The sequence below is a fragment of the Cryptomeria japonica genome, chromosome 7 (genome assembly GCF_030272615.1).
Source record: "Cryptomeria japonica chromosome 7, Sugi_1.0, whole genome shotgun sequence".
In the NCBI taxonomy this organism is placed as follows: Eukaryota; Viridiplantae; Streptophyta; class Pinopsida; order Cupressales; family Cupressaceae; genus Cryptomeria; species Cryptomeria japonica.
In genome coordinates this window covers 737,177,448-737,194,063 of record NC_081411.1, presented here as the reverse complement: position 1 = coordinate 737,194,063, position 16,616 = coordinate 737,177,448, and the positions used below count along the sequence as shown (strand labels likewise).

The window sequence follows — 16,616 nt, the reverse complement described above, 5'->3', positions numbered from 1 at the left end:
CATATGACCCCTTAGGACACATAGGAAATGTCATATGTACAGTACGATGTTATAAGGGGTCATATGTGACCTACTAAGGGGTCACGCATGTGTCAATGCATGTGTGACCCCTTAGGACCACATACGACCCCTTAAGACACTATGTGATGAACTAAGGGGTATGTCATTCACACTAGGATTTTATAAGGGGTCATATGTGGTTCTAACCACATATGACCCCTTAGGACACTATATGATCCTAAGGGGAATGTCATATGTATAGTAGGATGTTATAAGGGGTCATATGTGACCTACTAAGGGGTCACGCATGTGTCAATGCATGTGTGACCCCTTAGGACCACATACGACCCCTTAAGACACTATGTGATGAACTAAGGGGTATGTCGTTCACACTAGGATTTTATAAGGGGTCATATGTGGTTCTAACCACAGATGACCCCTTAGGACACTATATGATCCTAAGGGGAATGCCATATGTACAGTAGGATGTTATAAGGGGTCATATGTGACCTACTAAGGGGTCACACATGTGTCAATGCATGTGTGACCCCTTAGGACCACATACGACCCCTTAAGACACTATGTGCTGAACTAAGGGGTAAGTCATTCACACTAGGATTTTATAAGGGGTCATATGTGGTTCTAACCACGTATGACCCCTTAGGACACTATATGATCCTAAGGGGAATGTCATATGTACAGTAGGATGTTATAAGGGGTCATATGTGACCTACTAAGGGGTCACACATGTGTCAATGCATGTGTGCATGTGTGACCCCTTAGGACAACATACGACCCCTTAAGACACTATGTGATGGACTAAGGGGTATGTCGTTCACACTAGGATTTTATAAGGGGTCATGCATATGTTATAACACATGCATGACCCCTCAAGACCACATATGACCCCTTAGGACACTATGTGATCCTAAGGGGAATGTCATATGTATAGTAGGATGTTATAAGGGGTCATATGTGACCTACTAAGGGGTCACACATGTGTCAATGCATGCGTGACCCCTTAGGACCACATACGACCCCTTAAGACACTATGTGATAAACTAAGGGGTATGTCGTTCACACGAGGATTTTATAAGGGGTCATATCCCCTTAGGACACTATATGATCCTAAGGGGAATGTCATATGTACAGTAGGATGTTATAAGGGGTCATATGTGACCTACTAAGGGGTCACGCATGTGTCAATGCATGTGCGACCCCTTAGGACCACATACGACCCCTTAAGACACTATGTGATGAACTAAGGGGTATGTCGTTCACACTAGGATTTTATAAGGGGTCATATGTGGTTAGAACCACATATGACCCCTTAGGACACTATATGATCCTAAGGGGAATGTCATATGTACAGTAGGATGTTATAAGGGGTCATATGTGACCTACTAAGGGGTCACGCATGTGTTAATGCATGTGTGATCCCTTAGGACAACATACGACCCCTTAAGACACTATGTGATGGACTAAGGGGTATGTCGTTCACACTAGGATTTTATAAGGGGTCATATGCGGTTCTAAGGGGTCATGCATATGTTATAACACATGCATGACCCCTCAGGACCACATATGCCCTTAGGACACTATGTGATCCTAAGGGGAATGTCATATGTATAGTAGGATGTTATAAGGGGTCCTATGTGACCTACTAAGGGGTCACGCATGTGTTAATGCATGTGTGACCCCTTAGGACCACATACGACCACTTAAGACACTATGTGATGGACTAAGGGGTATGTCATTCACACTAGGATTTTATAAAGGGTCATATGCAGTTGTAATGGGTCACACGTGTTAAGACACTATTTGATGGACTAAGGGGTATGTCGTTCACACTACAATTTTATAAGGGGTAATATGCGGTTCTAAGGGGTCACGCATGTGTTATAACACATGTGTGACCCCTTAGGACCACGTATGACCCCTTAGGACACTAGATGTGATCCTAAAGGGAATGCCATACATGTACACTAGTATGTTATATGTGATCCTCTATGACCTCCTAAGGGAACGTATAGTGTCATCAGGGCATATGTGGTCTTAAGGGGTCATGTTGTGCGTGTAATAGGATGTGAAAATGGGTCACATTGTAGAGGAAATTTATTTTGTCTAATTTGTTTAAATTTGTTATCTAAATTTTCTAATGTTTATTTAAATTAAAATTTATTAATTTTTCTAACGTTTAATTTATTATATTTACGTTTGCAACATTTTTGTAATTTTCTTTTTTTGCTAATGTTTTTCTAAGTTCTAATTTACTACCTTAGTTTTCTATGTTTTTCATAACAATTTTTTAAAATGTTGAAAAAAATATACATCTATACAATTATGTAATTTTAAAAACAAATTGACACATTTCAGTCAAAACATTAAATTATCAAACATTTTTCTAAAATAATGAAAAACAATAAATTATCAAACTTTTTTCTAAAATGTTGAAAAACAATAACTATATATAATTATTTAATTAAAAAAATAAATTAACAAACAAATTATTTACAAATTTAATAAAAAAAGACATTATTAAACCAAACAAAGGGTTATTCTGTGCACCTGATATAATAAAGGTCAAAAACTGAAATAAGAAAGATGCTAACTGCTGCAGACAAAGCTCGGTGACGTGATGCTGACGACTGGTTCGATCCAACCCCCACCAGACAGAAAAAGACAAATTTGATAATGACCTTTTAACTGTCATTTTCGCTATTTATAAATTTAAAAAAAAACCCTAACCGAAAAGGGTTCGAGCGAATGGGGGGTTCGCTCGAACCCATTAAAATATTAATATTAAAGTGGGTTCGCTCAAACCCAAAAGTTACCCATGGTTCGAGCGAACCCAGGTCCGCAGTTGGGTTCGCTCAGACTCCCAGGGGTAGTCCGAGCAAACATTGCCATTTCGCTCGAACACCAAGAAAATCGAAGTTCCCACTTTCGCCAAATTCCTTCGTTGGCAAAAGTGGGAACCAGCTTTGTGAATTCACCCTTGTAGAGTAGTATTTGATCCTTTAAAAAATAATGCCTTGCTAGAAGTACCTCTCAAATACTTGAGAATCCATTTGATAGCATTCCAATGTTCCATTACCGAATTGCTCATGTACCTCCTCACAACTCCCACTGCATGTGCAATATCTGGCCATGTGCATACCATCATATATATCAGACTACCAACAACTGATGAATACAGAATGTTAAACATTTTTGTTGTGTTACTGACCTAGTTGATTTGTTTATAAGGTCGATGAGTTGTTTAGTTTTAGAGTTGGCAAAGTTTTAGTTGAGTGTGTTGTTGTCGAGTAAAGGCAGATAGGAGCATGAAAAGGATTTGAACAAGCAAGTGTAGTACTATTCAAATAGATCAACAAAATTTTGTTGTTTTCTAAAAATTACAACAGTTAAATCCCCTAACTGGGTAAGCTCTAACAAGCTTGGTGTTATTCAAATCCTCTAACAAGGTGATCCATTAGCTTGGATTCTAAATCCTTTACAAATGTTACTCCTCACAAGGTATTGCTTCTAACAAGGAATTATAGTCAATCCCTTAACCGGGTGTTCCCTAATAGGATCCGTTCTTAACAAGACTTTTTGTAAAAGCTTTAACAGGCTTGGCTCCTAACAGGGAGAACTTCAGAAGAGTTCGGATAGTTATCTTGTGAGTCTCATCTCACCATGTTTTTTCCCATTTGGGTTTCCACGTCAAAAATATTGTGTCAAGTGGTGAATGTTTTTGTGGTTATGTTTTCTATGGTTGATTTGCTTAACTACTTAATCCACTTTGATGTCATGATAACTAGCAGCAATATGAAATGAAGTTTTACTTATGTCAGTAAAAGTATTTGGATGTTTGTGAGTTTCAAGTTGTTTACTGTTAATCTATTGTAACAGTCAACCGAGTTAAACTTGACAGTGATATTGCATTGATAGTTCTAAGTTTACTTTGAGAGATCGATTTTGAGATTGGTGAATTTTATCAGTTTTTTTATCTACTGATTCACCCCCCCTCTTAGTAGTTGACTGGATCCTTGTTCTTTCATTATAACATCAAATTCTAATTGAAGTTATTTCTACAACTGGAGAAAATATTTCATCAAAATCTATACCCTTTTTTTGTGATAAACCTTTAACCACGAGTCCGACCTTATATCTTTTTTGTCTTCCATCCTCCTTCTCTAGCCTGTAAACCCATTTATTTGGAAATGCTCTTTTTTTTGTAGGTAATGAGACTAAGTCCCAAGTTTGATTCTTCATCAAGGAATCCATTTCCTCTTTCATGCCTAGCTTCCACTGCTGTTTAGCATCCACCTGCATTGCTTCTTCATATCCTTCTGATTCACCACAATTAGTTAATAAAATAGAATAAAAAGAAGGAGAAAATCTTTCAGGAGGCCTAGTTAACCTCGTAGAACTTCTAACACTCGCAAGATGTTGTGCGATATTTTGTTGTTGTTGAGCACCAGATACCAATGACATTTTATTTTCAAGAATCTCATCCAGCACCACATATTCTTTTTTGACTTGTCCATGCTTCTTTTCCTGCATCTATTCTTTATACATGACCTTCTCATTGAATATAACATCTTTGAAGAAGTTGAGGAAATACAGCTTCAGAGATCCCAAGAACACCTACATGCAAATACCTGTCACAAGAGAAGAATGGAGGCACATAAAGCAAAAAAAATAAATGCTCTGAAGAAGAAGATTATCATTCAGAAAGGGAATCAATTTAACAAGTACAATACAATCCTTATAAAAGGATAATAGCAACCCTAAAGAAACCCTGAAGGGATAATGTATATTTAATAATTAGAATAATTATTAAATACCTACAATATTTATTAAATGCCTAAGTTTAGCTTAAGCGTAGAGTTTAATAGACTAATAATTAAATAAATAATTATTAGCTAATACAAGATAACTCTAACACCCCCCCTTAAGATGAACTTAGGGAGTAGCTAAAAAACTAAATGCATGAAGCAAAAAATGCAACTACATGATGAAGGCAAATTTGGGTCCCAGCAACAAGGCCTGATGAGGTACCCAATCACAACAAAATCTCTATGAATAGGAGAATTAGAGAAAACCATGTGGGAAAAAACTCTACTCCAAAAAGAGATGGAAAAACAAGAAGAACACCACTGAAGCAGGAAATAGCTGTAAACATTGTCAAAGAGTAACTGCTGATCTGAAGAGCCTCCACTGAAATAGAACATGACCAAGTAGAGAAGACTGTAATCTGCATGAGTGCCCTCAAATGACACTACTCGAATCAGATGGCAAACAAAGGCAAACAACTGAACTCGAAGATACAGATGGCATGACACACCAAAGCCTGAAGAGCTGATCAATCAAACCACGGAAGCATTAGAAATAACAAGACAAACCTCCCCATAATGCTGAAGAGGGAGAGAGATAGGTACACTGAAAAGAACGGCTAACAAGAACTGCATGACAAAGAACCAGGAACATCGAAGGTGCAGAGAAAGTACATAGTGTCATTGAAGGAACACTCACTTGACACACATCATGAGGCGAATGTCATGGAAGGAACACTCACTGGACAAAGGTAGATGGCAAATAAAAGGCAAACATTAACCCCCTCATGACACTTTATAAGTAGTGCATGTACAACAAGGCACAAGAGGTGCAAGATTCCATGTAAACAATGCATGATGACACTTTATCTCAGTGCGTTTGCATAAATACAAGTTACAATGATAAGAAGATTGGAAATAAAAACGAGAACCAAAATAGAGACATCCTACTCAGAGAAGAGATCCCAGGACCTGAAACAACCAAGATATCCACCAGAGTGCTGAAAAACAAAAAAATGAATAAAATATGCATGGAGCAGAATCTGGAAATAAAACTCATATGGTTGGAAAGTGCACAGAACAAGCTTTCCAACGATATAAAGTTTTTGAAAAACGAAGTTCGGATGCTCATTCTATGGCTCTCGGTGTGCAAAAAAGAGACCCCACTTTGACTAGAAAAAAACACAGTCAAATAGAAAAATTGGAAAAAATTACCAATACGACAAGATCTGGCTCGAAACCAGTTTTCCAACGCCTATTTGTTTTCAAAAAAACGACTCCGTATGTCCAAGATATGGCCAAAAGAAAAAGAAAAAGAAAAAAAAAAACCCTTTTTTTGGACAAAAAAGGGTAAAATTTTTTTTTTTTAAATTAATTTTTTTTTTATGAAAATTTTCGAACGCATTTGCAGGTACAACCATACGGATTTTTGTGCCTCATAAAGCATGCCAATGAAAACATCATGGCCCATATGCACTTGTCACCAAAATAGGTCGAATTATATATCAAAATGAATGGAAACGCCCTTCGGAAGCCAACAGTGAGGTCTGTTTTAGCCCAAACTACTCTGATTTTTTTTTAGTATTTTTTTGGATGAATTTTTCGAAATTTGTGCAAAAAAAAGGCAAAACCAAAGAAAAAATTCATAACCCAAATTTGACAAATTTTATATGGAAATGGGGGTTTTGGGGCGTTCTGAGCTCAATGGTGAGGTCCGTTTGAGCCCAAAATGATTAGAAACAAAACAGCTACCCCAGACCAATAAAAAATTCTAAAAAAACTTGAAACCCTCCTCCAAAAAATCTTTTGAAAAATCAGGAACAAGCAGCAATAGATGTAGGTTCTGATACCATGAAGAAGTTGAGGAAATACAACTTCAGAGATCCCAAGAACACCTGCATGCAAATACCTGTCACAAGAGAAGAATGGAGGCACATAAAGCAAAAAAGCATAAATGCTCTGAAGAAGAAGATTATCATTCAGAAAGAGAATCAATTTAACAAGTACAATACAATCCTTATAAAAGGATAATAGCAACCCTAAAGAAACCCTAAAGGGATAATGTGTATTTAATAATTAGAATAATTATTAAATACCTACAATATTTATTAAATGCCTAAGTTTAGCTTAAGCATATAGTTTAATAGACTAATAATTAAATAAATAATTATTAGCTAATACAAGATATCTCTAACAATCTTTACTTCTAATTATTTTGTGATTTTCAAAATCCCATAACCGATAACCAAAGTCATTCATTCCATATCCAATGAAGGTACATTTTTTAGATTTAGCATCAAGCTTGGTTCTGTTTTCTTTATCAACATGGACAAAAGCTTCACAAACAAAGGTTTTTAGAAAAGAATAGTTTACCTTTTTACCAGTCCATGCCTCCTCTAGAATGTCATCGTTCAAAAGATTTGAAGGTCCTTTATTTATCAGATAAATAATAGTATGTACAACATCTACCCAAAATTGTAGGGGTAGTCCAACATTGAATCTCATGCTCCTTGCACACTCCATGATGGTCCTATTTATTGTCTTAGACACCATTTTCTTGTGGAGTTCGTGGAACTATTTTCTGTCTTCGGCTTCCATTGAAAGAATAGTAATATTCAAATGCTTTTCTACAATACTCACCTCCATTATCAAATCTAAGACACGAGTCAACTATTTTCTTGTCTCATTCTCAACCAAATCTTTCCATTTCTTATAAGTTTCAAAAACATCCGATTTCTATTTTAGGAAATATACCCATGTTTTCCTGGTTATGTCATCTATAAAAATAACATAATATCGAGAGCCACCAAGATATGATACTTGAGCTGGTCCCCATACATTTGAATGCACAAGCTCTAATTTCCCAGTCTTCTTCTCTTTCCCAACCTTGAGAAATATGACTCTTTTTTGTTTACCATAAATACAATTTTTCACAAAATTCTAAATCAATCTACTTCAATCCTGACAACAAATTTCTAGAGTAAAGGATCTTCAACCCTTTCACACTCATGTGCCCAAGTCTATGGTACCACAGTTTTGAATCTACCTTGCAACATCTATTGTAGTTGTCCCTATAGCAACTTTTTCTGTAGAAGCTAAGTTAGAATAAGTATTACCAGTACACAAATACAATGTGCCTACCTTTGCACCTTTAGCTACTACTAATGCACCTTTAGTGACCATCTAGACATTGTCTATAAAGTAACTATGCAGCCTTCACTACCCAGTTATCTTGTAGAAATTAGATATCTTCTTAAATTAGGAACACGCCTTATGGGGTGTGGCATGAAATGAAGCCCTTGGATCTATTACCCAAGAATCATTAACATTATCTAAACACATAATCAAGGCATCTTGTAAAGTATTACTTGCAACATTAGCTTCCTTACTGTCATCTTCATTTTTGTCTCCTTGTTTGTTTTTCCGAGATCAACAGTCTTTCTTTAAATGTCCCATCTTTTTGAAGTACCAGCAATTCTTTCTTCCTTTGGATTGAGAGTGTCCTTTATTTGACTTCCCTCGTGACTTCTCATGCCCAAGGCCTTTTCCTCTTTCTTTTGATCTTCCCCTATTCCCTACATTCAAAATAATACCTAAAGATGTTGAAGTCTCAATTGTGCTTTTTTGTCACATTTCCTCACTTAGGATAACACCAACAACATCATCAAATTTCAAGTTATTTGTATCAGAGATAGAGTTACTTACAACCATAACCAAAATATTCCATCTTTCTGGTAAAGAACATAAAATTAAGAGAGCCCTAACCTCTTCATCAAAGTTAACTTTTACAGAAGCCAATTAGCTAGTAACTATATTAAATTCATTTAAATGATCTGCTACAGATCCTCCCTCACTCATTTTCATATTAAACAAATGTTTCATAAGAAATACCTTATTCGAAAATGAGGGTTTCTCATACAGTTTAGCCATTGCCACCATTAGATCTGAAGTCATTGTTTCTTTTGATATATTGAATGCTACAGATGGTGCAAGGCACAACTGAATGGTTCCTAGTGCCTTTATGTCTAGAATATCCCAATCTTCATCTAATAGCGCAATCGGTTTCTTTGACTTTCCTTCTAGTGGCCACCAAAGAACCTTTTGATACAGGTAATCCCCCATCTGCATTTTCCATAACTGATAATTCTAGTTGTTGAACTTCTCGACCTTGAATTTGGTTTCTTCCATTGCTCCCACTCAAATCTGAAAGTGCCTGCCAATTTATATAAATACATGGCTCTAATACCAATTGTTAGAGTTTAGACAGATCTAGAGAAAATACAGATTAACAATTATATGTAGATAAAAACACAAAAGATGAAGAAAAATGCATAAAACAGATAACAGAGAGATTTAATGTGGTTCACCTAAGATGGGCTACATCCACAGAACACAACGGTCCAATCTTTTCTTATTGTCCAGTAAATCAATACAACTCTATTACCATGCCCTTTTACATTTGGGTGAAAGCACAAAACTATGTCATGTTTTAGGCCAACTTATCAGCACAAGTGAATTTAAGTAATTCTAACTAAAAATTAATTTTAGTCAAACATATGGTCTATATAGATTCATTATAGCTAAGTTATATATGGGCCACAACTTTTCCAATTGGAAATGTCTACTAAATGTATATTTTATACCACTTTGGGTCTAATTATCAAAAAAATAAAAAAACTCGACGTTTCAACAACTCCTACTCTTATAATTAATCCTTTTTTTGAAATGTAAAAATACCCTTTTATAGATCTATAAACGAATTTTTCAAAATATATATCTTTTAATATTTTAATTAGTTTTTATATATTTAAATTTTATTTTTATTGAAAGTAGGTCATCAGCACTAAAATATAAGGTTGATTATCTTGTCAAGGAAAATTTTTAAAATTTATTTAATTAAAATTTTGAAAAAAAATATGATGTAATAGAGAAAATAATCTATGTCAAGATGATATAATTCTTTACTAATTTGGATAAATAATTAAGAAAAAAAGTGGTGGCAATTGTAAAGAGTTATATTTCAGCATTCACAACTTTTCAAATATATTAAAAACTATATATTTATAAATAATAGTAAAAAGTATATCCATGCAATAAAGTTTCAAGTTATCAATATACACAAAAAAATTGAAGTTATAAAATTAAAATTCACTAACTAAAGTGTAACAGCTTGTGTGACTTCAATTTCAACACTTTTGTTGAGGCAAATGCGGCCTACATTGAGCTTAAAATGGCTCTTCATGGAGGGTTCAAGAAAGTCCGGTTGGAAAGTGATTCCCTAAACATGATCAATTGTTTGATTAAAAATACTTCCCCAATTGGATGATTAATCACATAATGCAGGAGTGCTTTGAAATGATTGCCAAATTTGAAGAAATTCAAATCTCGCACGTTTTTAGGGAGGGCAACATGCTTGTAGACCACGTGGCAAACCTTGGCGTAGCTAGGGATGATAAAAAATGATGGTGGGAAGGGGAATCCTTTTCATTTTATTTATGTGGACTGGTGAGGAAGGACGTTGAATCTGATAGAGCATTAATGATGACAACTTTTCACATGTGTAAAGCTATTCCTAGAAAGACGTGGTGGTGACCTTCTAGATTTTTCCTGTGGGTTTGGTTTTTTATTGCTTGTTTGAAGCCCGGTTTTAGTGTTTCTGCAAAAAATTACAGAGGTAACAAATATATGGGGGGAGAGAAGAATGGGATGGAACCATCTTCGTGTGAGCTATGGGAGAAAAATGAAGAGTTGTGGATGGTGGTCTAGAACCCTCTATAAGAAAAATCCATGGCCGGAAGCACAAGCTCACAAAAAAGTTTGTTAAAAACTAGAATAAGGGGGTGTTAAGTGTCTATGGTGTTGAATTCAGGGTAGACGAACCCTTCATAGCTGAGATTACTGGGCTAAGTATGGAGGGTAAATAATTCTATAGGGAGAGGATAACTTCGAAAGAAGCCCTTGCGATTTTCTATGACAAAAAGAGTGAGAGAAGCAGAGTCAGGAAGAACCCGAATGGAGGCTACAACCGAAAGGATCTTCTAAAGCTTTTGGCAGATATGGCAGAGATCATCATGAGGTACATAACCCTAGATGGTCAATATGCTAGTATCTTTACTTATCATTTCATAATTCTGAATCACTTTAGGCATGACAAAAGAATTTTGATGTCGTTTTATTTACTATCTTCTCTTGAGCATTCTATTCATAAGCATCGTGAAAATGAGGAAAATCCTGTTTTGCATGAGGGGTTAATCCTTCTGATTATGTAGTATGCTAAGGTTCACGAGGTTAAACCCAAGCTCCTATTTTGAGAAAACCCAAACCCTCAGCTAATCGGGAGGTACATGATATTTCTGATACGGATTTTGGTGAGGAGGGCGAGATTGCTATGAACTGGAATAACATCCATGTTTCGAATGAATCTGAATATAAACCCTTAGATAATGAGGGGCCCCTTAGAATCCCACTCCAGACAATACCAGTAGTAGAAAAAGCAGAAATCCACCTAGATGGGTAGAGAAAAAGATGAAAAGCCCTATTTCTCAATCCCAAAATTTGGGTCCACAAAATCTTAAAAAGCAGAAGACTGGGAAAAGGGCAGAAACTCAAGAAAAAGGGAAGGATGAAATTAAACTTGATATTACCCTCATTGTGGACCCCAATGAGCCTAAAAACGATGAAATGGATGTTGACTGGCTCCTGGGTAATTCGTTCTCCAACTAGGAGAAATGTTTTTGCTAGGTTTTTGGTGAAATTAATCTTCTGAAACAAGGGATCAAGGACATTATAGACACTTCCACTAAGAATCTGGCACCTAATAAAGTTGATAAACTCTTGAAGTTGACCCAAAAAATTCTGGAGGATATCAAGGTCATGAAAATTGAGCATGAGACTAGGATTGATAGGATGGAGAATGATAGTCAGGATTTAAAGGGTAAACTTAAGGGTTTAGTGGAGATCAGTAAAGAGGAAATGCATAACAATGTGGAAGATCTCAAAAGAGTGAACGAGGAAATTGCCATTTAAAAAACTCATCTAATCAGATCCAACATGTCCTCTAACATTAACTTGGACAAGAAGAAACAAGATGTGCAGACTTCCATGGGGCCCTCTGCCAGGACCAGGAGCAAAAAACAAGATAGGGGAAGTTCAAAATTTATCATGGATGAACTCTAGGCGATCAACAATAGGATGATCTAGAAGAATATATAGCTCTTGAAAGATCTTAGTTAGTTATTTTTTGGCTTGTGTTTTTTTCTTGCGTTGTGTTTTTTTTTGTTATTCTCTTTGGGGTGCTTCCCTTGTTTCTGTTGTTGTTTAGCAGATGCTTAGACTCTGGTTTAACTCTGTTTATTTTTTGATGGATTTGGGTTTCGGGTCCTTGTAAAACCCGTTTATCTTAATCAAAAACTTCAATTTCAACATTTTATTAGTAACTAAATTATAGCGTTTACTTTATAAAAAACTATATTCAAATAATTTTTTAAATTTTTCGTTAAAATTACAAACATAAAATAGATAAAAGAATATAAATTTGATTAGTTTACATCATTTCAAAATTCAAAACATATATTTCACCTTCAATTGAATTAATTTAAAAAGTTGAATCAACATTGACCATTTCCTTTATAAAAGTGTGACATATCTTTGTACTTTTATGCATTTCAGGCGCTTATAACAAGCATTTTTTAGGGAAACACTCAAAGTCGGTTATTTTTAGGATTTTTTTCAAAGTTGGTTGTTTTTTTATTAAAAAATGACAATTTTTTTTAAACAAGTGTGTAATACTTGCATGATCAGTTTTTTTAACAAGTGTGCAATATTTGCATGATCAGTCGCCACATATCAACAAATGAAAGAAAAATGTAATATGTTTGAGGAACAAACTAGTTTATTACTCGTTTATAAACCTTTTGAATCTTTTGTCCTATTGAAAGAGATTTAGTAGGACATGTTGGAAGTTGAATGAGAGTAAAATGGAAATCCTTTTGAAATTATATATTAGTTGTAGTTTTTTATTTATGAATATTATTTAAAATATAAGTTTGTTCATCATGCAACAGTGGTATATTAGATAAATCAAATAATTAGAAGAAATATTTTCTATCGAAGTTAAGAATCTAATTTTACATTTATAATGTCTTTTTGTGAGTAATAAGAAATGTAAAATTCAAGTTATTCCTACTTTTGTCAAGTGATTTATAGGAAACAAAGGCATGGATGATTGTAGCATTGTTTTCAAGCAAGAGTTAAAATTTTTTAAGTTCAACCTTATTAACATGTCAAAATGTGAGTCAATAGATCCATCAACTAACTATTTTTGTGAGAATAATTTGTCCAGCTTTATATATATATATATATAATCATTCTTAATAATACACTTAAAATTTTGCCATTTAATTTAAAATATATATATAATTCTTTTTTTTACAATTAAAAAGCTTAAATATAATTCAAGCAGATTATTTGAATGTAGGTTTATTGAGTGATCTTATGTTATCACTCAATGCTTTAAAATCAATGGCTGAAGTCAAAATTTAAACCAAGCTCACAAATAATCATCTTCAACTTGAGGATATAGAAAAATATTTTGATATATATAAAAAATTCACTTACATCCTTGCAATTTGTGTATGTAGAATAGTCTAATTTTATATTTACAATAGTCTTGATACTTTGTCATATTAATGGTCTTTGTATTCATAAGAAATTTACATATTTTATATGTACCAATAGTCACCATCTTGTATCTTTGCTAGTTAAAATTTTAATATTTAAATGGAAAAGTTGTGCAATTTTATAGTACTTATAGTGCATGGTTACTCCCATACATTTGTTCATAAGCATTGGTAAAAACAATTATTAGAGGAAAATCTATTGGTTATTAGAGGGATATGTATTGGATTACTTGTGCAAATTTTTTATGTGGTTGTAGTGCACGGTTATTGAGTATTGGATGTCACCTCTAAATTACCATTTTTTGACCTTCGTGCACATAATGAATCGTCCCACATTCTTCATAACTAATAAAACAATAGCTTTAAGATCTTAAGTCATACGATAACAACCAGAAAAATTCTTAAAAAATCAAATATACTTTTAAGTACACAAAATTAGATATAATAATTAAGGTAGAAAAAATAATATTATAAAATACTACATAAAATTCAAAAACATGGCCCACATACCATCAAAATCAGGGGCGCCACCACCCCAGGTGGAACATAAAATCTAAGTTGAATTTTTTGCACTGCGTATTTCTCTGACATTAAGAAATGGACAGCTGCCTTAAAGTCAAACAATACGAGCTGTTTTTTTATACGCTGTGTATTGACGTTTGCGCGTATACGCGTCCATCGAAGGGAATTCGCTGACGAATAATTCGTTGAGTTGAAAATATATTTGGTATCTACCTATTTAAATTCTCTCCGCCCATAGGTAACTCGTCTATATTTTAATATTTTATAACCATTTTCTGTTAAGATATCAGGGAAGAATTTCAACTATAAATTCGGAGAAAAGGATTTCTTTGTTAGTTTCGAACGAGCGAAATCATGTCTCGCAAAATGATGAGAAAGCTTCGAAACACTGCAAACTTCGGCACTGCTTCTCTACTGGCGGATCGCGAGAGGTATGAAATATACTCAAATACAATATATGGCCTTTCAAAATAAATTAGTTTTGTTAATATGCGCTTGTTCTGTTTGTTTCTAACAGACCCAGGGAAATCGAAGGTCCTCCTCTTAGACAGTTTTGCCGCTTGATTGTAAGTCTTGCGGCGCTTATGGGCTTCGCTCTAGTGGTCACCATGTCATTGCTAAACCAGCCTCCAAAACGATCTCACAGGCTCTGGATCACTCCTCATGACTATCATAATGCTTCACAGTTTTTTGATAAAATGGCCCCGCAATTGAACTCTGCTGAATGGAATTGCCCCTGTAAGACTTCCAACACCCTTCATAAACACAAAACTCTTGATCACATCGTCGATTTCTTTCTTCTCAGAGAGCGTAAGGAGCCGCTGCACATCAAGAGTTTCACTCAGGTCTGCTCTGTTCTCAACGATTCGTCTGATTTTAGTGGGTTTAACGAGTCATGCAATGAGATTTTGAGAGGTGGGTTTCAGTGGGGTGGATGGAGTACACATTCCAGCAATACTTTGTACCCAGATTCCATGAGAACGAGCAGCCTCAATCCAGTTGCATTCATGTACGATGTCTGTATGTCATGGGCAGGTAATTACAACTTCTTGCATGAAAATTTATATCCAATTCGGTAAGAAATTTTATTCTGAGACTCTTAAGTTTTGAGTGTGCAGGAGGTTTATCACAGGCGAGCTTATCTTTTCTGGTCTCTCATTTCGGAATGAGAATGAAAACAGTCCACCAACTAGAGAAGTTTGGAAAGCTCATGCAGGCCACACTGAGGACATGTTCTTTGTACAGCAGTTGGCCGCCACCGAATGAGGATTTGTACGTTCAACAAGTGAAGGCCGCGCATCCAAACCTCACGAAAATTCAGATGGCTATTGCAATAAAGTTCAATTGGACAGAATACATGGCCGTTTGTTCTCCAAGCTACTGTGAGCATTTGAAGATGAATTCTTTAGCCTGGAATTTGTTCACTGCGTTGGCTCAAATGGGAGGATTCATTTCTGTGGCGGTTTTTATTCTGCGGGCTGTGATTTGGCCAGTGATATGCTTGGTCGGCGGATGGCCTTCAACATTGACAAGCGGGTATCAACATCTATGGGTCGATCAATTCTCTTCACCAACCCCGTCATTCCATACTGGTCTGAAAAGATCAAGGACTGTAACATTCTAATTGCATTAGCTAGTCAAACGTAAAATTATCACGAGTTTTTTATAAGCCACGTTTCTCTTGCCTATTCAACTTAATGGTGGGATCCACCGGTTTTTTTCCCGGCTGGAAAAGTAGTAGTGACTCGTTGTAGAAGGTCTTCCGAATAATTCAATTTTTTTGGCAGATTAAATGCACTCCGAGTTTAGGATTGAATCTGTACCTTTCATGTTTGGAAATGTGCGGGCATTTTAGGGTATGTTTGAATTGACAGTATGGAAGTTCTGGCGGGCCCTTCCGAATAAGCCGCCCACGGAAACGTCTAAAAAGTTTCTTACAAAAATAAATAAAATACACCAATGTCGTAGAAAATACAACACAATAAGGAAGGTCCATTTGAACTAAGAATTAATAATTTTTGTAGTGGAAGATTTGAACTGAATATCATGTAGGTGCCGACAACATGTACTTTGTCATTAAATCAAGTGTATTTTGGTCTTAATATTTCTTTAAAAAAACAAAGTAGGTGATATTTATGACATGTCACTTTAAATGTTCACATATCTATTTAACAATTATAATCTATAATTCGTAAAATGGACATTCATTTAGAACATCGATAATTGACAAAATGTTGCCTATGAACAATTATTTTTAAGATTACGATGGTAACACTGTAGAGATCTCAAAAGGTGAATTGTTGAGCTTTGAAATAAATGGTATGCTATGATTATTGTATTTTTTATAGATTCGTTTAGGTGAAGTGTATTAGTAGCTGTTATAGCTAACTTCACGCACCCACAGATCTTAAACAATACATCGGAATTTGACGATTTTTTTTGGGGTTATCTTCATATGTGACTCAATTTCTTATAGCTATTGTTTTGGCTTCTGGGTAGTAGTGATGCACATTGTGGGATCTGTAGACACCTAAATCTGTCCACTTAATTAAATAAATATTTACTATTTATTTGATTATTTAACCATCAATAA

The 16,616-nt window shown here is 35.1% G+C and overlaps 1 protein-coding gene across 1 annotated transcript; it reads left to right on the top strand.

Moving 5' to 3' along the window:
* Nucleotides 1–14,267: 14,267 nt before the first annotated feature.
* Nucleotides 14,268–15,839, top strand: LOC131044370 (uncharacterized). Its single transcript, XM_057977689.2, has 3 exons — nt 14,268–14,454; nt 14,541–15,058; nt 15,142–15,839. Exons 1-3 carry the CDS (start codon nt 14,378–14,380, stop codon nt 15,645–15,647), a joined length of 1,101 nt encoding a protein of 366 aa, XP_057833672.2. The 5' UTR covers nt 14,268–14,377; the 3' UTR covers nt 15,648–15,839.
* Nucleotides 15,840–16,616: the final 777 nt, after the last annotated feature.

What these genes read in the sequence shown, in the direction of transcription:
- LOC131044370 (XM_057977689.2), top strand. Translation starts at nt 14,378, where the DNA reads ATGTCTCGCAAAATGATGAGAAAGCTTCGAAACACTGCAAACTTCGGC. An exon ending in CTACTGGCGGATCGCGAGAG is followed by an intron (nt 14,455 to 14,540) that starts GTATGAAATATA and finishes TGTTTCTAACAG; the next exon opens with ACCCAGGGAAATCGAAGGTC. An exon ending in TGTCTGTATGTCATGGGCAG is followed by an intron (nt 15,059 to 15,141) that starts GTAATTACAACT and finishes TTGAGTGTGCAG; the next exon opens with GAGGTTTATCACAGGCGAGC.